The 22,451-nt window shown below is 47.4% G+C and overlaps 3 protein-coding genes across 4 annotated transcripts in view; all 3 read right to left on the reverse strand.

Moving 5' to 3' along the window:
* Positions 1 to 1,102: 1,102 nt before the first annotated feature.
* On the reverse strand, positions 1,103 to 7,966 carry TLCD5 (TLC domain containing 5). 2 transcript variants are annotated; one of them, XM_068418308.1, is made up of 3 exons: positions 7,894 to 7,966; positions 5,398 to 5,597; positions 1,103 to 4,973 (listed from the first exon to the last, which is right to left on the reverse strand). In XM_068418308.1, the coding sequence occupies exons 2-3, from the start codon at positions 5,594 to 5,596 to the stop codon at positions 4,435 to 4,437; spliced, it is 738 nt and encodes a 245-aa protein (XP_068274409.1). In that variant the 5' UTR covers position 5,597; positions 7,894 to 7,966; the 3' UTR covers positions 1,103 to 4,434. The 2 variants fall into 2 exon arrangements, with proteins under 2 accessions (XP_068274409.1, XP_068274410.1); XM_068418309.1 differs by lacking the exon at positions 7,894 to 7,966 and adding an exon at positions 7,641 to 7,702.
* Positions 7,967 to 11,898: 3,932 nt separating this feature from the next.
* Positions 11,899 to 14,167, reverse strand: LOC137673531 (TLC domain-containing protein 5-like). The gene is made up of 3 exons (XM_068418376.1): positions 14,150 to 14,167; positions 13,451 to 13,647; positions 11,899 to 12,805 (listed from the first exon to the last, which is right to left on the reverse strand). The coding sequence occupies exons 2-3, from the start codon at positions 13,644 to 13,646 to the stop codon at positions 12,267 to 12,269; spliced, it is 735 nt and encodes a 244-aa protein (XP_068274477.1). The 5' UTR covers position 13,647; positions 14,150 to 14,167; the 3' UTR covers positions 11,899 to 12,266.
* A 5,844-nt stretch (positions 14,168 to 20,011) lies between these two features.
* POU2F3 (POU class 2 homeobox 3) overlaps positions 20,012 to 22,451 on the reverse strand; it is a 40,566-nt gene continuing 38,126 nt past the window's right edge. Inside the window, 3 exon segments of the mRNA XM_068418364.1 lie at positions 20,012 to 20,051; positions 21,045 to 21,177; positions 21,743 to 21,809. Of these exon segments, the coding sequence (XP_068274465.1) occupies positions 20,012 to 20,051; positions 21,045 to 21,177; positions 21,743 to 21,809 (240 nt within the window).

Genomic DNA, 22,451 nt, shown 5'->3' on the forward strand with positions numbered 1-22,451 from the left:
CTGGACTACCTCACAGATTAAACAAACTCCCAGCATAAATTATTGCAGTCCCGGAGACCACTTCATCATGCAGCCAGGCTCCTTGTAGAGTGTAAACAAGCCAGCATCTCTAGAGGGCTCAACACTACACAGCTGCTTCCCAGCGCTGGAGGATTTTGAGGTAGATTTAAGGGTTACATCCAAACAACTAAATTGGCTTAACTATTTATAGAAAACAGACTTTTGGCATGCTGGATCTCTGGCAAAATGCTGTGACCATAAGCAAGGCAGAGTAGCTATTCTTTACCAACACAACACTACAGGTCTTTCCCAAGTGTGGCTTGGCTACACAGGGTTTCAGAGCTGCTGGCACAGGCCATGGGTCTGTACAGTGCCTGGTTCACAGAAATTCTTGCTGGTGCCTAGGTCTCTTACTGCAATCGCTGAAAGCATCACTAAAAGAAATGTTTTCCTTGCCTCTTATTTTAGGAGCATCCTTTGTAGCAGAGCTTTTAAAAGGAGCACACAACTTTCTCAATCACTTGAGAAAGCTGCTCTGTGTGTTGCTGGCTTTCCCAGTGCTAAGCTATTGCATCAAGGGCAAAAGAAGCTCCTGTGCAAACAGACCTGAGCCCTGCACAACATCCTCCTGGCAGCTCACATCTCCCACAGCACATTATGTGGCACAGTCAGTCCTGCCCAGGGAGCTTTGGGGTGTGAACAGAACATGATATACACAGCTCCCAGCAGCTCCGTGAGTTGCCTGGGGATAGGTGCATGAAAGGCCTGGGAACAAATGCTATGGATGAAATGCACCCTGTTCAGCCAGTCAACAGCCTGAAAGCACCTATTAGCAAACATGAAACTACTGAGCACTCCTCATGACAACCTTGCCAAGAAGAGTGTGTCTCTGCCTGTTAACATGTCTAAGAAGCAATATCGGTGAAAGCACAAGTACAAAGTACAACAATGTACACGTTGTTGGCTCAGTCCCTAAAAAGCCCCCACTTACCATCACTTCGTTCATTTACACTGGCAATGCCGACTCATCCAGCAATACACAATACAACATAAGAACTACATCCAAAGAGAGAAAACAAATTCCTCATATAATTAAATAATCTTTATTTTATAAAACATAATACAAAGCATCTACACCATTCACTGGTGGAACATTAGTTGCTATTACACAGTAATTCAAACACAAGTTATTATTTCACACTAGTTCTGCAGTTTCCTTTTACAAATTGCTCTAGCCACTACGGACTAGCCTGAGGACAGGTCCCACCATGTGCTCCATAGCTTAAAGGTTATACTTCTTCTGGATCTGTGATTCTATGCTGGAGCCCTTTAGACAGACTACAAAGCCCTGCTCTGAGACACAGTTGCTAGCTCTACCTCATAAAGCCATTCCTAATTGCTCTTTTGTTTTCTGGTGCCCTTGTTTAACTTCTAAAGCCTCAACATTGATCACAGTGCTCTACTTCTTCCAACCAAGTTTCCCCCCTGTTCGAAGAAGGGGACCACAGTGCCATTAAGTGCATTATCTTTCAAAACATCTTCACACAAGGTGTTTCATAGATACCTGTAGTCACTAACTGACATCCTTATTCACTTGGGCAGGTACTGTAACCATGCATTAAGCTGCACGCCAAACCTCAGCAGAGGTCAGAGTGGAAATCATCAGGACTGCTCAGGAAACTCTTCTTGGTGAGCAAGTCAACAGCTGCACTAAGAAATGAACAGGCTGTTTTCACCTACATTTCTTCAGGACTTGCTGCTGAAAGCCCTTATTCCCTGGTCAGGCTGGCTGCTGAAACTCTTTTGGCTCCAGATTTACTGCAGTCCTTACCAGGGAAAGCCCACCAGACATCCTTTCTTCAGCTTGGGAGGCCACCTGAACAAGAAGCAGCATGGCTGATCTTTACACGTGTCTAGCTTACTCCTTTTGACTCCTACCCATAAGCAGCACTGCAAAACACCTTGGACTCCTGCTTTTGTGAGGCAAGCCAGATGCTGGGAAGTACCATGTTTAGGTGACAAAGTACTGATGATGGGTCATAGTGAGAAGTGCTTCACTCAAAGCAACAGCATTTTGCCTTTATACAACACAGCTTGACACAGACCACCAAGCATTCATCAAAGGTGGCTTAGTGTTAACAAATTAAAACACCCCACGAGGTAGGTAATACTGTACCCCACTTAATAAAGTGGGTAAGCTGAGGCAAAAAGGCTCCTTGACGTGCCTGACAGCAGCAGCAGAGCTGGGAAAGAACCAGCAAGCCCCAAGCAGCCCTTCTTGTCTCCCTTCAAGGCTCAATAGTCGTATCACTGTGCTGTGCTAAATGAGTCAAGTTTCCTTTTCGGGACCAGCTCACCCATCAGATGGCTCTGCTAATCTGAAGTGCTTTGGGCTTCTCAGGTCTTTGGCTGCAATAGGCAAGGCTCACAGCAGAACTGGCACCTGAGCTGCACTGGAGGCCTGGTGCTGTGGCTCAAAATAAATGATCATAATAATGACAGCAATTACAAAGGAACAACGCTTAAAAACATGCAGTGAAATAAACACCAGAAGCTGCCAAATGGGGAGTTTTTCCCTGCAAATGGGACCAGATAAGGAATGCTTATTTTTTCTCCCAGTCAGGTTCGCTTTTTCTTGCTTAAGAAGGCCAGATTCTGTGCCTCTCGCTTCTTTAATTATTAGGCTGTAAAATAAGTCTCTCTTACCCTATAAATGCTCACTTGACCCAGATCCAATCAGGGATGCAGAAGTGAATTCAAAGCCCAGGGGTCAAGGCACCAATTCAGATGAAAGAAAGCCAAGGTCAGGTCTCTGGCTTGAACAGGGCAGAGGACACATTTGAAGGTGGGTCTCTTCTATCTTAGCCACCACGTTTTCAAGATGCATGTTGGCCACTCTTCAACCAGAAATCACAATTTGGATCTGAGGAAACACTCTTGTTGAAACTGGTATCTATGGTCCTGGGGAAAAACATCAATGCTAGTTTCAAGTGTTTTTCAGTCATTTTTCCACAGAGCTCCCAGGCATTCACCTACAGTACCCCACTATCCCCAAACACCGTGGCAGACTCTGGATTCAGATACACTGATCTGAATCTGGGATGTCACTTTCAAGGGCAACAGAAATACACAGCCTTCACTACAGATCAGGTTCCAGCCCCTGTTCCCTTTAGACTGCCAAAGCCAGCAAGTACAGATTGTTTGCAGATTGCTGCAGTAAAACACTCTGCATTTACTGTTCTGATTTTTAAAAGTTACTTACAGCTTGGGGAAGGTACTTGTCTGACAACCTCAAGGCGTGCCGTTTGGTCTCAGGCTGGCTCCATGCTACGCCTGCATTTGGGCCAATAAGCACAGCAGAAGGAATTTTCACATTCTGCAGACAAATAAGGGCTTGGTCCATCAGCCAGAAAACCACTTACTGGCAAGTCCTGATGGGGCTTCTCATAACAGAGAGTGTTGGTCACTCAGGGAGCTAAAAGCAGTATTTGGAGGAGGTGGGTGGAGTTTTAACAGTCAGGGATGAGGAAGAGGGAAAAAGTCAGAAAAGTATTTCACATCAGGGGCTGTGTCTTTGGGTGTATTCAGAGAGCACCTAGTCCTGCAAGGTGCCAGTGCTGATTAGAGCTTCTGGACACTACTGAAAAATAAGTTAACAATATGTTATTTAATAAGTTATTAAAAGGAATTAGAAAGGGTAGGAAACAACAACCTGCCTAAAATACTGTTCTTTCTAGAGTCACACTCTAGCTCAACCACCAAAATCGTTTCTCCCAAAGGAAACGCATGGATAATGAACAAAGTGCAGATAACAACCATCATTTTGTATTTATATAGCACCTCTCAAGCAAAGATCTGAAAGTGCATAACACAGATGGATCAGTTCCATCACCCCCAATTCACAGATGGGGAAATTAGGCACAGAGTTAGAGTTACGTGACTTGCCCAAGGTCACATAACGAGTTGGTGGAAGAGCCAGGAATCCCAACTCTGATGAAACACTAGAACATGCTGCTTCTTAACAGTATGAAGAGTCACTCTAGCTGTCTAGACTGTATAGGACACTGAACATGAAGATCTAGTGTTATTTTCTCCTCTCTTCCAAGATTCTACCAGTGCTGAAGGAGTTAGCTACTAACACTACTGTTTACACCTGCACTGCTGGACTAGTTATGTTTAGTCTGTAAAATTAGCCCTTCTTTCACTCACATCATTTAGCTTACACACACACTGAGCCAGCCTCTGCCAGGCCACACACTGCAGGTCCAATGAATCCGTGGCATAGCTCCATGGATTTCAGTGGAGTTATGCCAGGGATAAATTTGGCTCCAGAATTGCTAACGTGTGTTGGCTCCTCTCCCGACAGTGGCATTTCAGACATGATCCCCTTCTTGCCAGATTGTGAACTCGAGGAAGTCTTTACTCAGCATCCAGTCAGTGGTTTTTCAGATGTCCATTAGTTTTCAAGTATAACTCATCATTCCTCCGACTCCTCCAAGCATGGTACTTCTTCATGGTCTTCCTCCTAGCGAAGCGACAGATGCTGACCATGAAAACGCAGGAGACAGCGTACATGATGACGCCACCCAGCTTCATGTACCACCTGGGTCTGGGAGAAGCAAGCTCACAGTACATCAGCCAGGCCCCCACTCCAATCCGCACCCCAGTGAAGAGGACCACGAAGAAGAAATCCACCACATCGCCTGTGAAACTGTGGTAACACCCCATCTCCTTCAGGAACCAGCGGGCCTGCAGCAGCGGGTTAGTGATCTCACTACCAAAGATGACAGCATTCACCTCCACAGCTGACTCCCCGAGTGCCAGTGACGCTGTGATGCCCAAGATGCTGACCAGATGGTGGGCCAGCATCAGGGCACCCTCTGTCTGGAAGTACACACACCAGCAAAGGTCGAAGAGGAAGTAGCCCAAGCTAAGGCACAGCACATGTACCTGAAGAGTTGTGTTTGGTGTTCCTGAAACACAAAGACACCAGATGGGTCTTTAAAGCATGGAGGCAACAAGCAGGCAGGATCCAAGACAAGGAAGGGGTATTCACCTTCCACATTGGCAGGCTGGTATTAGCTTGTACTGATCACAGCTCAGCTGGAGAAGTCAGACAAGTCACAATACTATAGTTGTTAGTCTAACAGCTGCACACACGTAATGGCCACACAACGTGATCACACACTCTGCCAGATTGCAGCTGGGGAGGGCCATTACACTAGCCCAAAATACAGTACCAGTCTCTCCATTTCACTAGTCCTTTCCATCACAAAGCAGCTCAGATATCATTACAATCATCATTCCTCAAGTGGGCTGGACACTGAGGTGGTAGGAGAACCCCACTTTGTGCCATCACCCACTGGGGGACTTGGGACCACAACTTTCATTACTTACCTGGGTGACTCATAGGCCAGGGACCATCAATAAAGCCAACGTAAGCAGAGAGACAGGTAGCAAGGATGCCATGGGTCAGCGTGACCAGCCTGCAGCTCCATTCGTAATTCCGGTGCTTGTAGCGATGGCAGAACCAAGTGTAGAGAGAAAGCCAGGCAAGCAGACTGCAGGCTACCCGCAGAGGCAGGGGGAACAGCATCCTGTCACAGGAACAACAAGACAAAATGCATCAGAAGGTCTAGTCTTCAGCAGTGTTAGCACAACTCAGTGCAGCATTTCACCTGTAGCTATCCCAGCACTCAGTGTACTGTGCTGTCTCCTGATGGTGTTGCTTGTTCCTGACAATTCTTTTCTGCAGAGGAACTGCAGTTCCCCTGGGGAAAGGCCTACATCAAAGAAGGGTATCCTTGAGAATTAGGGCAGATTCACCATGTGGCCACCAGCACACAGACCCCCCCACAAGTGTCACCTCAGCTGTGGGAAGACGCACCAGAAGTGATGACCTTGTAAGGCAGCGAGTTCCTAGCCTGGTTGAACAGAAAACGTACCACGACTTGGTAATGCACCTTGGAAGACTTCCCCAACCAGTCTACGATGCAGGATCTGCTGGGATACGTTAGTGCTCATCTGCACTGCCTGAGGGACAGGCTGAGGAGTGCCACATCCAGCAATGAGGCTTTGATCCAGAGCTACTCCTGCCCCTTTGTTTTTCTTCCCTGCTCATATATCTGCATTTGACTGGTCTGCTTGTGTTGCCCCACCTGACCTACTCACCCTGTCATGCTGTTTGCTAGCTTGGTTCCTCCTCTCCTGAAACAAAGAAAACAAGAAAACCCAAAAAAAACAGTCTCTTGCTAGGTCCACTGCTAATCAGTCTTCCCACTGCAGTGACACCAACTGCAAATAAGTCAAGAGAAACACAAAGGCATTGCCATCTCCTCCTGCTACTGAATTTTAACCTTCTAGCATTAACACATTTCCAGGACAATTTGGGAAAAAACAACACTGTAAAATCCACAGGAAAACTTACAGTGGAACAACACATAGTTCAAGCTTCTTCATGAGCATGCGAGGACAAAGCTCAGATCAGAAGAAAGCATCCCCCAGCAAAGGGTGATCGGATAAAAGCCCCCCAAATACGTAATACTCTAATACCTACATCTTGTTCATATTTATAATACCTCTCCATCAAATATAAGATGTGTCTCATTACTACCGAGCATTCAGCAAAGTGCATCAAAAGAAGTTGAGTCACGCTCTGGGATATACGAGTTTCCAGTTGCGTAACAGCAAAAGCACCACTGGTCCTGCTGGTACCTGCTGACCAGCGCTGGATTCACACCCAGGGCTGGGGAACCCCAAAAGGGCCTCACGTGACGAGGAGTCAGAGTTGCAATGCCCGACCTTCCTGTTTGGCCTGTTGCAAGTATTACCAGGAATGACTTAGTAGGCTGGCTAAACAAAACCATTATGGTATAATGGGCCCTGGGAACATGGGGAAATAAGGATGTGATGATTAACTGCTCTGACCAGGTGTTTCCATTGACATCCCTGGGACTTGAGGTCCGTATGCATTTACAGTCAGAGCAGATAAGGCAGGAAGAATTCTGATGTGACAAAAGGGATTGACCAGATGGAGAAGCTTGGTAGAAGGAAGAAGAACGACCTTTTAAACCTTTTGAGGTGTTTTCCACACCTACTCACGAAAAAGATGCTTCTCAATTCTGTGGAAAGAAAGATGGGGGCTACCTTCCAATTGCACGTCAAAGCTCAACATTTGTCATTAGCATATACAACATATACTGCACCTGTGAATTACACCTGTCCCTGCACACTGGAAAGGGCGATATCCCTTAAAAACAGCACTAAATATAAAACCAGCAGTAATCATATTATCGTTTGTACCACCCATAGCAACGGCGTCATGAACAACAGCAGGCTCTAGGATAATTCCATATGCCTAAAAATCCAGTCTAGAACAGCCCTGCTCTCCCCAAAAGAGATTAAAAACTAGGGTGGGCACCTCCAGCAAAGCACCGTTATCTCCTTTGTGGTTTTGGGGGGTTTTTTAAATTCTTTTGTGGGTTTTGGGGTGTTTGTTGTTTTTATTTTTTAACAAATGAGAACATGGAGGAGCCCAGAGAGCCCAAACAACGTGCCCCAAGCACGGACGCAGCCTGCCCAGCCCACCCCAGCCTTCCCCTGGGCATGCAGAAGCCCCCTCCCCGCCGCGCTCGCCCCACCTGCCCGCGGGCCGGCCCCCTGACGCGCACCGCTCCCTCCGCGCCGCCCGGCCCCGCTCTTCTCCAGCGGCTTCCGCAGCTTTGCGGGGGCCGGGCCCCCCCCCACACCGCCCTCGGGGGAAGGTGCCCCCGGCACGGCCGGGGAGCGCCCGGCGGCTGCAGCCCGCAAGCCTCGGGGGAAGGCTGCCGGCCTCGCTCCGCCCGCCCCGGCTCCCGCAGCCCTCCCGGGGCCGCCCCGGCCCCGCGCACCCACCTGGAGGGACGCGGCTGCTGGGGCCGGCCCGGCGCCTCCGCCGCCCCCCGGCGCCCGGGAAGAGGAAGCGGCGGCGGCCGGGCCGGGCGGCGGCCGAGGGGCACCTGCTGGCGGGGAGGAGGGACGGCAGGGGCCACGGGGACGGGGGGGAGGCCCCGCACGGGGGGCGTGGGGCGCACCGGTCCCGCCGCCCCTTTGCAGCCCGGCTGCGCATCCCTCCTAAAGCCAGCCGAGAGGCTGGTGGCCTTCGGGGCTGGCCCCCGCCGCTCTCACTCGCAGGTGTGCGGGCCTCTCCGGCAGGGAGGGCATCGGGTCAACGCCCGGCAGGCTGCTACTCATAGAAGCAGCAGGTCATGATCCCACCGGGCACAGGCACAGCATCGCTTTAGCTTGTGGGCACAGGAAATCAGTCCCACGCACCCATGACCCGCTTCAGTCACCTCACGTGTCCCAGAGATAACGGGCATGACCACGCGGCTGCAGGCAGACGTGGGCTTGCGTTACTCATGCCCAGGCAGCACCTGATGGGAACCACCTCTTCTACAGAACTTGCAAAACTGTGCCAGTATAGCACCAGCTTCAAGGTAACATACCCCGCGGGGTTTATCATCCAGGCACAGCACACAGCATGCAGCTTCAGCAGGCTGGGAAAGCACACAGCCCTGCCCTAAACATACCCTCTGATCCAATGCTTATGCAGCAGTTACAAAGCCTAGCAGTTTCTTCTCACTACAAGCATTCAGTGCTAAAACCCATCTTTTCTCTCTCCTCCCTTCATCTACATCCACAGAGCAGCAAAATCCAGGGCTTATGCAGGACACTTAAAGTAGGTTGCAAAAGTGTTCCTCCAACCAACACACTTACTGCTTTCGTAAGTTGCAATCAAAACACTCTCTCACACCCAGAAACAGATTATCTCTTATCTTACTTTTCCAGTTCAGGCTAGGCACAGGTTCCTATTGCTACAAGATGCTCATCCTTCAGCTATTTCAGCATGACATCCTCACCAGCATTAACTATGCATTTGCTTCTCTGACAAATCTTAGGTCTCATCTTGCTTTCCTCCACCTTTGCTGGACCAGGCACCAGGCCCCCTCCAACAGCCTCCATAACACATGAGATGGAGCTGTTCTAATATTTAGCTTAGGATAAAGAACAGTGTTGACAGACCAAAAGCTATAGGGCTAATGTTGACTCACAGCACCAAAACTGAGCAGTCAGAAAGAACAACAGAGATGGTCACGGAAGAGCACTGTGAAAGTCCTAACAAGGCAAGGACCATTTCATGCCTGAGGCAGAAAATAGAGAAGGAGTTGTGGGGTTTTTTGTTCTAGGTCATAACGATGTGCAAAATTTGCATCTAGTGAGATGATAGCTGGCAAGTTAAATCATCTCCCAGTGGATTGTACCAGAAGTTAGATGCAGCTTATACACTAATTTTCTTGTTTGCTTTCTACAGAGTCAGCCCTTTAAATAGGCAGGCTGAGTTGCACTGGCTCAGTCTGCCGGCAGATGAACAGCATTCAGCAAAACAGCTCAGAACAGGAACCTCTGCTAACAGTTATTTGCACACTGCTACCTATTTTAGTATAGCTACACCCTCCCTCAGCAGTACATTCTTTCTTCTTTCTGTACCTATTCTAACAAGAGCTTACAACACTGACGGGTCACACAACATACTAGCTTGCCAACATTGGGAAGCTTCTTGTCCAAAAACAAACTGGAAACATACAAGAGCTGGAAATATACAAGAGCCCAACAGCCTTCCTCGGTGATAGGCTTGCTTTTTGTGGCTGTAAAAGCCCTCAAGGATATTTGACAGATAAAAATCATGCACCTGTATTAAAAAGTACATTCTTTGAAATGTTATCAAATAAGAAATCCAATGGGATATCAAGGGTGGAGCCAGATGCTTTTCTAGCATCACATTAGAGGGTTTAACACTAAAACTATCCTTAGATGAGACATGGTGCATGACCACCTGAGGGCACGCACTTTGCTTCAGATCTCACAGGGTAACCATGATTGGTTGTCTTTGGCATGCAAACAAGCTGGGTGCACTGGTTACTGTCCCTCAGCTGAAGGAAGAGAGTTTTCTTGTTGGAAGCCAAGCCCAGGCCCACCTCTACTCCAGACAGCAGAGTCCTGGCCCAGCAGTAGCAGGTTCTCAGCTGGAAACAGCCACTCAGCAGTGGCTTAGAACATCTCATAACACCAAAGGTGTTCTCATGCTTTCAATTGCTTCTCCAAAGATAGTGTAGACAACCCACCCTGCAACCCATGCCTTCTGAACTGGTCATTCCTAGGATGAAATGCAGCAACAGAGAGGCATTGGTGCTGCAGAGAAAAAAAAAAGGCAACCTGGGATGTAGGCTATGACCAGAATTTAACCTTGCATCCATCCAGAGCAAACACCTCAGTTTAACGGCCCATTCTTAAGTTCCCTGCAATACTGAACGTGACTCATTGGCAAGGCAGGTTATGGGTACATTAGTCACAAATCTGAGCTTCAGCTGACCTTGACACCTCAAGCTTGAGCGCCAGAGCACATGTCTCAGTCTGTGCTTGTTTCCCCACCAGCTCACTCCTTCCTGAACTGCATGAAGGGCACGAGCCAGAGCTCTGCCAGTGACTACTAGCCTTAGTATGCTTAGGCTACCTTCAAGCCTGTTTTCCTCAGCATTAACTTCAGTTGCCTCTTTAAGACCAAGAACAAAAGAACATTACAGCAATCATTTATTTTTTAAAAGAGAACATAACTTTATTGGAAGTCTCATCGCTCATAGGGGTTTTCAGAAGAGCACAGCGACTCTGGCAAGAGTTCATACCTCACGAGGCCAGGCCCCCAGAGCCATGCTGCCAAGGTATCAGGAGTGCAAGGCTTCTGTTTTTCTAAACATATTAGCCTGCTAACTTGCTTGGATTCACAGCTGCAATGCATTAAGAGGGCGTGTCAAAAATTATGTTATTTCATGTCATTTTTTTAATCTCTCCTGCCACCTTATTCTAACCCCCAGCCAAGGAAGATATCTGCACTGAACAGTGCCAAAGTTAGTGAGATAAGGGGCATGGAGGAGCCAGTAAGGCTGCATCCCCACAGCAGCTGTATTCCCACTGCTCCCCTCCACCTCTGCAGCAGGGGTAACACCTCACTTCAGCAAGAGCCACACAGGAAAGAAGCTCTTCTACACAAGGGCTTTGAAAGTAGGAAGAAAAGGCAACCAGCCGTGCTAAGCCTGAGGGCAACACAAGGCCATTTGTTTCTCAGCTGTAAGTGAGGCTTTTATGGGAAAATAAATCTGAACTGCAGCCTTAAATAGAGGGAAATTCACATTGAAACCCCAGGGGAAATGTCAGAACACAATTCTGAGAGGTAAAGAAAACAAGAGAACTGGTCCATACTCGAAGACCTGCTGGTATGGAGCAGATGTTCCACTGAGATCTGCCTAAACATTACTATCACTCCTGAAAATATAGTCACGTATTAGACTTGTTAGACATGCATTCAGCTTAAGAGGCTTGTAAATAAGCCAACTCCAGAACAGAAAAGGCCTCCAGAGAGGGCTCTTCTCTATCATCTCTCAACCACAAAATGATTTATTTTTTAAAGCAATCCAAGGCTAGGTGAACACCTGCTGATGGAGTTCAGTGACACAAGTCTAATTCTTGACTCATTTGCAAGGGCCTGAGTCAATCCCAGTGAAGTCACACTGCTCTAAGATCAGTGTCTCCTTGAATGCAAGTATTAAAAAAAAAAAAAAAAAAAGAAATGTATAATTAAAAACAAATGAGGTAAAACATCGCCTCACCTTAAGTACCATCACTTCACACACTCAAAGGACAACTCCACTATACCCCTGCAAGCACTTGAATCTTGTTCACAGGCTTTCATCCAAGTACTTAGTCAAGCATGTTGTCCAATGCCAGGATTAAGGGAGAGCAAGGCTCAGTAAATCTTTGCTAGGTCACACCCCTACCTGGTTCCACTGGTAGGAAGATGGGATTTTTCGGATTTGATTTTCTGTCTCTACACTGTAAAGTAATTCTACCTCCAAAATGATTATGGAACGTACAGACAGTGCAATTACTGGTTGCAGACTGAATAGGTCTGGCATTGCCACCCTCCTTGAGAATGTACCATTGCTGCCAAAGTCAGGGAATCAGAGTTCAGTAGACATGCCAGGTTCCTTGTATTTCCACTCAAACCCCTCTTCCGTCAGCTCTCCCATGTTCCTAGTGCTGATTCATCTCCTTCAAGGGTAGCAGACCAGTGCCAGAAAGTCAATTCCACACCACTTTTAGGAGTTCTTTTCACAGTTCTTTTTCCTTCAGTAGCCAGGACCCTAGCCCAAGGGATTGCCATCCACAAGCTGTCAGTGAGCTGTCAAGTGCCCGTTAGTTTTCACAGGTGAATTCATACTCCTCAGGCTTGTCCAGGAATGATATTTTTTCAACATTTTTCTCCTGATAAAGCGGCAGATTTCAACCATGAACCCCAAAGATACAACGTACATGGCCAGGCCTCCAGCCTTGAGGAGCCAGCTGGGATCAGGGGATGTCACCATCGCATACATGATCAAAGCTCCTCCCACGATTCGCAGCACCAGGAAGAGAAGCACAAAGAAGAAATCCACCATCTCTCCCAGCAAAGAGTGGTAATGCCCCATTTTCCGCAGAAACCAGCGGGTCTGGAGCAGTGGGTTGGTGATCTCGCTAACAAATACAACAGCATTGACTTCAGTAGCAGATTTCCCGAGCCCTAGCACCATGATCATGCCACAGATGCTCAGTGTGTGATGGAACAGCATTAGGTCCCCCTCTGTCTGGAAACATAGGCACCAGCCCAGGTCAAAGATAAAGTAACCCAAGGTCAGGGACAGCACACGGATCTGAAGAGGTGTGTTTGGTGAACCTGAAATGAAAGATGTACGTAAGCCTGGGGTCTTATTTAAGACAGGTTGTGAGTATGCCTCTTTCCTCCTTAGTTTCCAGCCTTATCCTACGGACCAAGTGGAAGCTTGGATGTCTGGTTCTGCTCTCCCTTCACACTCCAGCCTGCCCAGCAGACCCAGGCAGGCCATCCCATCCTGCCACACTTAGTTCCTCTTTTCTTCTCCACCCTTTTAGAAAGCAGGGATGGAAAGCCTGAGCCCCATTAGCAGAACTAATTGAGATTTAATGATAGAAAACAGCAAACAAAATGCCACAGGGAAAGGCCAGGAGTTATTACACCCTTAAAGATGTGAGCAGCACTTACTCTATTCCCAACACATTGCTATACTGAATACTGCAATAAACTCAAGCTGCCAACCTGAAAACTTTCAATATGTACATGGATAAAACAAAACAAAACAAAAAAGAAAATATAAACAGTAAGAAATGGTAAGGGCTGGAGAAGAAGCAAGGAAGTTAAACAAAATCCTGCCCCAAACATGCCCCAAAAACATACATGTAAGAGAACAGACAGCAAAAGCAATCAGCCCCCCACTTCCCCCGTAACCAGAGGTGCCCACGCTGCACGCCAAGGACATGTGTCAGGGTAATACTCCAGGCATACCTGCGTGGGTCAGAGGCCAGGGGCCATCCCAGAGAGCAACATAACCCGAGAGGCAGGTGACAATCACCCCATGCAGCAGGGTGACCAAGCGACAGTTCCACTCGTGGGAACGGTGCTTGTTCCAGTAGCAGAAGCAGGCATACAGAGACAGCCAGGCAACAAGGCTGCAGGTCACCTGGAGAGCGATGGAAACCATCCTGCTGAACACAGAGGGAGGACGCTATGAGCATGTCAGCCAAGGGCTGTTCATCCAGACCATCTGCCTCGGTATCCACCCCAGCGTGCTCGCGGAAATCCCAGGGAAAAAAAAAAAAACAACGAACCCTAAAACACACACGAGCAGAACAAACCAAACAAACCAACCCACCCACCCCACCAGCACACGCCTCACGCCCTTCCCGTGGGCACGGTGCTCTCCTCAGCACCATTTCCCCGCAAACCCTCCCTCGTTACCAAGGCCCGAACGTGTGCGGGGAAAAAAAGATCCCAGCACCCCCGGAGCTAAAGCCCAGCTGAGCTAAAGCTCAGCCCTCCCCGACCGCCTCCCGCCCCGCTCGGCGCCGCTCGCCCCCGGGGCCGGGACACCCGCGGAGGGGGCCGGACCCCTTCCCCCTCACGGCGTGGGGCTGGGGGCAGACAGGTGCCCCCGGAGCGGCGCTTACCCCGGGGTTGCCCAGCGCCCTCCTGCCCGCTCCTTACCCCGGGCTCGCCGCTGCCCCGCCGGGACCTGCCCCTCTCCGGCTCTGCGGGCTCCGGAACTGCCCGAGAATAGAGGCGGCACCGGCGCGCACCGGGAGGCTTTTATCTTCCCCTCCCCTCCCCTTCCCTCCCCGCCCCCGGCCGGGGCAGGTCCTGCCGGGGAGGGTCTCCCCCCGCCCCGGGTCTCCACGCCCCCGGAGGATGCTCCCCCTGCTCCAGCCGCCGCTGAGCATCCCTTGCCCCTCCGCTCCCCATCCCCGTTTGTTCTGCCCCGCTTACCTGCCCCGGAGGCGAAAAGGGATCGGGGCAGCACAGCTGCGTGCCCCGGGGCAGGGAGAGTGCCGTGCTGCAGGGGGACAGTGCGGGGAAGGGGGAAGAGGGTAGGAGAAATAAGGACAGGCATTTGGAGTGTGCCAGCTGGGCTGGTACCCCCATCCAGCCTCAGCCCTCCCGGCTGTAGTAGTCCCATAGCGTCCCTAGATTTTAATTTAGCTGAATGTTTTTCTCCCTGATGAAGGAGAATAAAGTGGAGAATAAAACTGGATCGGGCAAAACGGGAGGTGCTTTTGGCCTTTTGTTGTTGTTTTTTAAAATAGCGTCCTGGCGTCCTCTTTCAAGTTTTGTACCTGGTTTTGAAAACAGAGGCTGGCTGGGGTGGGCTTACAGTGCCCACCTTCGTGTTGTCCTGTGCTGACTGCCGGGAGGGGAGGCTGGGACAGGAGTCAGTGAGTTTGGGACTGCTTGGGTCCAGAGCTGGGGAGTGGTGCGGGATGCGCAAGGAGATGTGACACAGAACGTGCCGAACAGGATGAGTGAGCGAGGAGCTGAGCTGGGACCGAGAACCAGGGCTGGGCAGAGGCAGGAGAGAGTAACCAGGAAAGGGCTGCGCTTCCTCTAAGCCCTGACAGCAAACTCAGCATCAGTACCATGTAATTTCTGTTTATTCAATTCGCTTTAAAAACTCTAAAGGAGATTGTGTCCCGCAAATAAAACAAGCCTTCCCTACAGCCAAAGAGCTCTACGCTGGGAGTGAAACCAATCACTCAGAGCACGAGAGGCCTCATCTATGGTCACTGACGTCTGTTGTGTGTGCTGCACTCCATAGGGTGTGTCTCTGTTATAAAAGCTCTGGTAACACGTTAAAATATGCTTCTGGTTGGAACATAGATTATAGGTTGCTCTTCTATTTGAGCTAAAACTTCCTGATTTTTCTCTCCTTCGCCAGCATTTTGGTCCCCACTCTGAAGCAAGCCCACAGGCTGTGCAGGCAGGGACCCCCCAGCACAGAGAAAGGGGGTTCCACTGCAGCTCGGGCACTAGTCCCTCCTGGTATCTGTAAAAGTGAGCCTCAATTTAAGGTCAGCTACTGAAGGCATTGTATTGGAGTGTTAGGATCTCTGCTAATTCTACCAGGACTGTAAATCCCAAGGCTGTGAGCCTCAGGAATGATGAGGGCACTTGATGGGATCATTTGGGCACTTAGAAACACTCAAAGTCTCCCTTCAGGCCACAGGGAAAACTGGGAAGGGCAAGGAGGAGAGCCCTGTTCTCCCAGGTGCACTCACTCTCCTCACAGGTGGAAAGCAGAGGAGGAAAGAAAGGGGAATGAACAATAAAAGAAATTAAATACCAACAGCAAATTGTTAATTTTCCAGCCCTTCCCAGTCTTGCTTGAACTTGGGCACTGCTAGACATCATGGATGTATCAGGTACCCCACCTCCTACCTGGTCTACACACTCGCTTAGAGCTCTGCCTTTGCTACAGCAGTTAAGTGGAAAAGTCACCCTTGATGTCAGTCATTAATAGGAGTGCATCTCCTATACGCTGGAGTGCGCTCCAGCATCTGTCGACAGAGAGGAGAGTCAGGGGTATTCATCCATTTTATATTCTGAGGATGCCAGTTCAGTTGTCTCTGGCAGAGAAGAGCAGGCACTAGAGAGAGAGGTCTACCTACAGACAGACCATGAGTTCCAAAGGCATACCGAGTCCTTGATTTGATTTTGGAGCTGGGTGGGATCTGGTTCATTTCTCCAGAGAGCTTGTGAATGACCAGACCACAGATGAAAATAAAAGATGAATGGGGTTGCACCCCTTATACTCACAAGCGATAGGGATGGGACCCACAGAGGTATTTTTAGACAGGGACTCAGCTGACAGCTGGCTCTTCACTTGCACCTGAGGTTTACGTCGCTAATGCTTGAGTCCTAACAGTGGAAGAGCAGAGCAGCGCTTCTCCTCAAGAGAAGAGTAGGGACAGGGAGCATGGAGACTGTTCAGGCACAAGGGCTGCCTTGGTGGCAGATCAGGTTGTTTAAGAGATTACATGAGTTCTTACATATGAGGCACATCTGCTTGTGGGCAATTGTTCCCTGCATTGTTTATCTATGGCTGTGGGAGGTGACTCTTTCTAGTCTTGGAAAGCTGGACTTTCCTGCTCGGTATATTTTTAATCCCTTAGATGCTCCAGGGAGAGTGGAAGTATTCCTAGAAGACAGGGGAATGAAGACCTTTCCCTTCCAACTGTAGCTTTTTGTGAAACAAACAAGCTGCGAGTGTTTGTTTTCCTATTCAGGATCAGTTTATCAATAAATCTGTGAGACTTGTTATTGTGTTTATAAACTTTTCAGTGCAGATCAACTTTCATGATGTGTCTGCACACCTGGCACAGCTTGGCTTTGATCTCAGATGCAGTACTAATGTGCAGATACTTTTATTCAGCATTTAATACATTTGTAATTTCCCTCCCAGCTTTCAGAAATACTATTGCAAAACTTGTGTCACGCTGCTTTTGTGGGAGCACATTCCTTAGAGGAATTTCTGAAAATTAAATTGAATAGTCCTTGTCAGTTAAGAGCCAGATTTTGATCTTGATGTGTCTTCTCTGTACTATAACAGTGTATACATGTACAGCAACTTGTAAATATATTATTGTAAATAGTTAGCTGCCTTTCACAACTTTATTATTGGTCTCTTTTGACAAAGAGGCTCACAAACCTCTGGGAGCCTTTACCAAGTGTTTAAGTGGACTGTCAACTGAAATCCGTAGCCAAGTTACAGCTCAGCTACCAGGTATAGGATTAATGCAGGAATTACTGGGTAAAATTTGCAGGCTAGGGTTATGAAGGCAATGAGAATGGTCACTTCTGAGCTTTTAAAAAATTGCTTATAATCTATGAAATAACTCGAGAATTTTGCAATAGAAACAAGCTGGAAACTAGAGCTTTGCCGTTGGTCAGTGTAATACATGTCTTCTATGATGGCTGGCAGCAGAATCAGATGTGATGTTCATCATTCATGAACTACGTTATTTAGCATAAACTGAGGACTGGGAGAATGGAAAGATTATCATCACCATTGCCTAATGGGGATTAAGTCATTTGTCCAAGGTCATGCAGGAAGTAAAATAAGATAGGGTATCCTAAAGGTACAGATCGGTGGTTTAAATTCGTTCTTCCTATCTGCTAATCTTTAAATATTCAGGCAGGAGTAAAGTGGGCGCAGGGAGGGCATGTGGGCATGATCCGTCCCTGCAGCTGACCCAGCGACCAGCTAGCTGAGTTTAAATGCAGTTGTGGTAGCACATTAGTTTAAAAATACTGTTATAGTATTACTCTTTTGGCTGGAGAATATTTTGTTTTTTCCTCAAGAATCGTGTGATTAATGCACACGATAGAAAAAGCTCTCACCTTTCATTGCTGTCACTCTAGCTGTAGAAGGCAGTTCTCGCAGGGAAGCCCCTGTCAGAGACGCTAATGGGAACGTTACATAATCTGCCTAGAAAACCCACCTGCACAGCTGTACCAAACCTGTCACAGCTTAGCTTTAGAATTACTACATTCAAATAATTCCTTTCACATCTCTAAATATAGTTGGAAAGCAATGGAGAACAAGGCTTGACATCAACCCTCCAAGCATGTAAGAGAATTTAATTAATAGCAGAAAGAAGGGCCATAGCAATCAGGAGTTAGATTAATACTTCCCATCTACATTTCTTGCTTTCCCAATATAAAATGTTTTTTAAATAACAACAGATTTTGTTGAAAAAAAAAGTTTCATTTAATTTTAATGTGTCCAGTGAAAAACAGATATGATGAAAGTGTTTCAGTTAGAGGTAAATGAGTGGTGGGGGGAAATCCAGGAAACAGAAATACAGTTTCTCCCTTTTTTGTGTTAGAGCGTTTTGAAAAAAACTTATTTTACTATTTTAAAAAGAGAAATCTTTTTCTTAATTTTCAAATTTTCAATAAATGTTACTTTATCTTTTCCAGTCCTCTCTCAATATTAACAGTGTCTGCTTCTGTAACAAGACCCCACTCAAAACAACAAACACGGTTCTATATACAATGTGCACGCAGGGCTCAATACTTTGTGTGAAGGTAGCTGATAAACTCTTAAGGTCCATAGACTCCCTAGAGCAATAATTCATCACAGGACTGGATGAGTAGGATAAGAAACAATGAATCAAATATTTTTTTCCCCAGAACTGTCACAGGATAATTTCTACTTAAAAAAAAAACCAACCCTCATATTTATCTAAAAAAAAAAAAAAAAAAGCCATTAGAAAAAAGGACTACTACTGAAAAATGTCTATTTACAATCTGTGAACAAGATACTCATTTACTCTAGTTCCACTGAATTAATTACTTGTACCCATAGACAACCTGACCAGGAATTTGCATTCCTCAAGTCTACTTTAACAAAATTAAATATCTACCTCTTTTCAAGTGGAGAGTTGCAAAGTAACAACAATTTCCCTGGTGATATGCTGTGAAAGTTGAAGTTTCCTACACTTTGGCATCTCAGGAAATTTAGAAACACTAGCGCACACAAACCTCAAGATTCACACCTGAGCAATACGACTTGTCCTTCCAGGAACAGAGGAGCATGCTGCAGAGAACAGGCAAGCTACATTACTTACAATTCAGGAAAGACCAGAACACATGCACACCTCTGCTCCAGAGAGGTTATTTTCACTTGGTGTCAGATAAAACCCAAAGGATGAGTAAAAAAAAAGAAGGGAAGGTCAAGACTAATCCTTGTACCATCAGATCAACACAAACTGCTTTTGTGTTCAATGGAGTCAGAAGTTCACCCAAGGTTTTCTAACAGTGACGTCCTCCAGTGGGGCAGAGGCCAGCTGTGAACAATAACAAGACCTGGACACAAATTTTGCAAAAGACAACAATTTTTTTTAAAGGAAAAAATAAGAAGGCTTTAAAATACTTAATTAAAAAAAAAAAAGAAAGAAAAAAAAAAACAAAACACCCTTAGAAAGAGAGCAGAATGGCTCAAAGCAAAGCAAGTTTGGTAGTAGATGAAGCACAGTGCCATTGACCTTGGAAGTCTATTGAAAACCAAGGCTCACATCTAGACACAGGTCTCTGGTGAAATGAACTGGGTAACCTCGGCTCAGTTTGGGGGTTTATGGTATGTGTGCGTGATAGTAACAGCATGATAGACCCTTCTTATGGGAAGCTCTGAAATGAGTGAGGGGAAAAGAGCGTCCTGACATAGAAATCCTTCCAGATCAGAGATTGCCAGGCAATCCAGTGTGAATGCAGAGATTTGCAAGCAGAGGGCAGTGTTTCATGCTGATAGTGCTAAGCAAGGGCTCATTCTCGAAGTGAATGCCTGGAAGAGTGTTATAATGTCACTGTAGGCATTGAGAATCCTTGGGGAAGGTCAGCTGTGGCTTGAGTCCCTGGAGAGTTCTGCTGCTATGGGTTCCCTTAAACAAGACCTTCATTTGGCAGCATTTTGAAGGCACTGGAACGCCAGATGTTGCCCCAAGCATTGTTCCTAGAGAAGTTGGTCCATAGCTAGAAGTCAGAGCTCCTTTTACACGTGATGGAGGAGTCATCTCAGTGGAGGTAGGTAGGTTGATTCCATCGGTACCAAGATCTGTTTGCAACACAGGGAATAAGAGCTACAATTGCCATGTTGTTAACAGTTTCCCCTTGAAATAAAAATCATTATTATTCCATTTGTAACCTTACTTTGATTTGGCAGCCAGCAAATGATCCTTTGCTCCTATAGGAAGCTCATAGCAAAACCCCTCTCTTTCTAAGCAACATCTTCCATCATGCTCATGATTTCACATACTACCTGGCTGTTGGACTTCCTCCATGTAAGAGGAGGTCTAATTCACGGCACGGGATGATCCATGACACAAAGCCTAGCAGCTATGGTAACGCCCTCTGCTCTCTGTTGCTTTCCTACTAACACAGCATCCTTGATGCGATGTGCAATGAGTAGCAGAAACTACAAGTGCAGAGAGGCCTGAGCAGCATAGACTGTGGCAGAGGCACGTTCAGTGAAATAACCAGAAAGGTTCTAAGCCCATATGTGTGGCTTAATGCTTTTGTAGCATCTAAAGGCAAGGGAAGAGGAAAATTTTTGTTCTTGTTTCATGTGCCACTGTGGAATAGTTACACTGCAGCAGAGCTCTCTGGGTGGCACTGCAGGAGAGAAAACTGGCTGTGGAGAGGCTTATCCAAGCAGAAACGGCAAAATAACCCTTCCTCTGCTTCCTCCACACAAGGGGTTAGTTTAGGACAGTCCTTATGGCCAGTGTTTCTTTCAGGTTTTTTTTTTGTTTTTTGTTGGTTGGTTGGTTTTTTGGGGGTTTTTTTTTGGTTTTTTTTTTCCTTTTTTTAACCTGTACAGTTTTTCAGGCAAAACTTGATTTACTGTTTGTCTTCAAGCAGAAAAATAGCCACATCCCAAGAAGCTTCAGGTTAGATGTGAAGCTTCATGTAAGAACGTGCCACCACGTAGCTCCCCATTGCTGGAGTCTCTAAGGCTTGCACGTTCTTCTCTAAGGTCCCATTGCTTTTCTCCCAAGCCCTCCAATGCCCTTGCCCAGGAGCAAGCTGTGGGCCCCCGCTGCCTTACCCTGAAGAGTTGAAACCGGACGAGTTCATGGCAGCTTTGGAGTTGCTCTGGGCTGTGCCGGGGCTGCTGGCATGGAGTGCACTGCCGGGGGATGAGGGCCTGCTGGAGTTCCCTGGAGAACACGATGATGTTACTGCGTAGCAGAGAAAGCAGAATAAGGCTGGGATCTCCTTTTCCTGCCAAGGACAGCCCAAGCCCAGACACTTCCACCGTCCTGTACCCATCCTGTCATTCATCTGGCTCACTGCCTGCCCTGCAGCAGCAAGGCAGAACCTGTGCCCCAGCCACAGAGAAGGTGGGGGTCTCCAGGACTGCTCTCTCTGTAGCGCTTGCTTTCTATTCATGTGAATCACACTTCTCGAAGGAGATCTGACAGTGTAACCTGGCCCCGAGCACTATTCTTGTTTGGCTGCTAGGTGTGCCTGGCTCCCAAACCTAAACACTCCAGTAAAATTTGCCTAGGATTATCCTGGGAATGTTACCGTGTCCAGGAAGATTTCCATGTCTTTATTCCAGCCAAGAGAAAGACTCGGCTGTTCTTATCCCTTGTACACTAGTTATGTGGGGATACTTTCCCTGGACAAACCCAAGGGTCTTACTAAGAGTGGCCTGTGCATGTGACCTAGAAACCAAGTAGTGAGAGAGCAAGAGCAGGGGAAGGAGGGAAGGAATGGTGAGGCAGGTTTCTCAAGACTTACCAGTCCCAGGCATGGTGCTATGCACCGGATTGACGGAGAGGGGCCCCAAGGACCCTGAGGTAGAGACCTAGAGAGAAACAGAAGCAAACAGTAAGTACTTGGCACTATGAGGGTATAGATCACAAAATGCCACTCCTTTCACATTCCTTTTAGAGTGTGCTGGCTCCCAGGCAGACTTCTTATCTACATCTGAGGCTCCCACAGATATTTCTATTCATTCTCCAGTGTAGAAGCACCATTCTCATATCCAGGGCCATGCGGAGAATGAGTATTACATATGCCTGACCCTCTCTACACAGGTCTAAATTTATGGATCAGCTATGGAAAAGCCTGAAATTGCCAAACACAAGCCAAACTTTCTGGAAGTTCTGAGATCCCATTGGTAGGAGCCACTGCGCATTGGATGTTTTGGACTGGATGTTCCTAGTCAGAAACTTCCCAGCTCACTCTGATCTTGGGCACAAATAATCTCTTTTCCTTTAGGGAGTCCTTGATGGGTGAGAATTCTCAGGCGACAATTAGTAATTTGGTGGCTGCAATCACAGTGAGCCTAGGGCATTTGTTGTTCAACTGTGATACTCTAACTACAGGCAACATGTTGTTCAGAATGACTGATGAGCAAAGGTATACTTTGTACAATGTGTTCACAGGAAAATTATTCACCAAAGCTACTACTTTAAAGATTCCTGGCTTGCAAGCAGCGTTTTGT

The sequence above is a fragment of the Nyctibius grandis genome, chromosome 25 (genome assembly GCF_013368605.1).
Source record: "Nyctibius grandis isolate bNycGra1 chromosome 25, bNycGra1.pri, whole genome shotgun sequence".
NCBI lineage: Eukaryota > Metazoa > Chordata > Aves > Nyctibiiformes > Nyctibiidae > Nyctibius > Nyctibius grandis.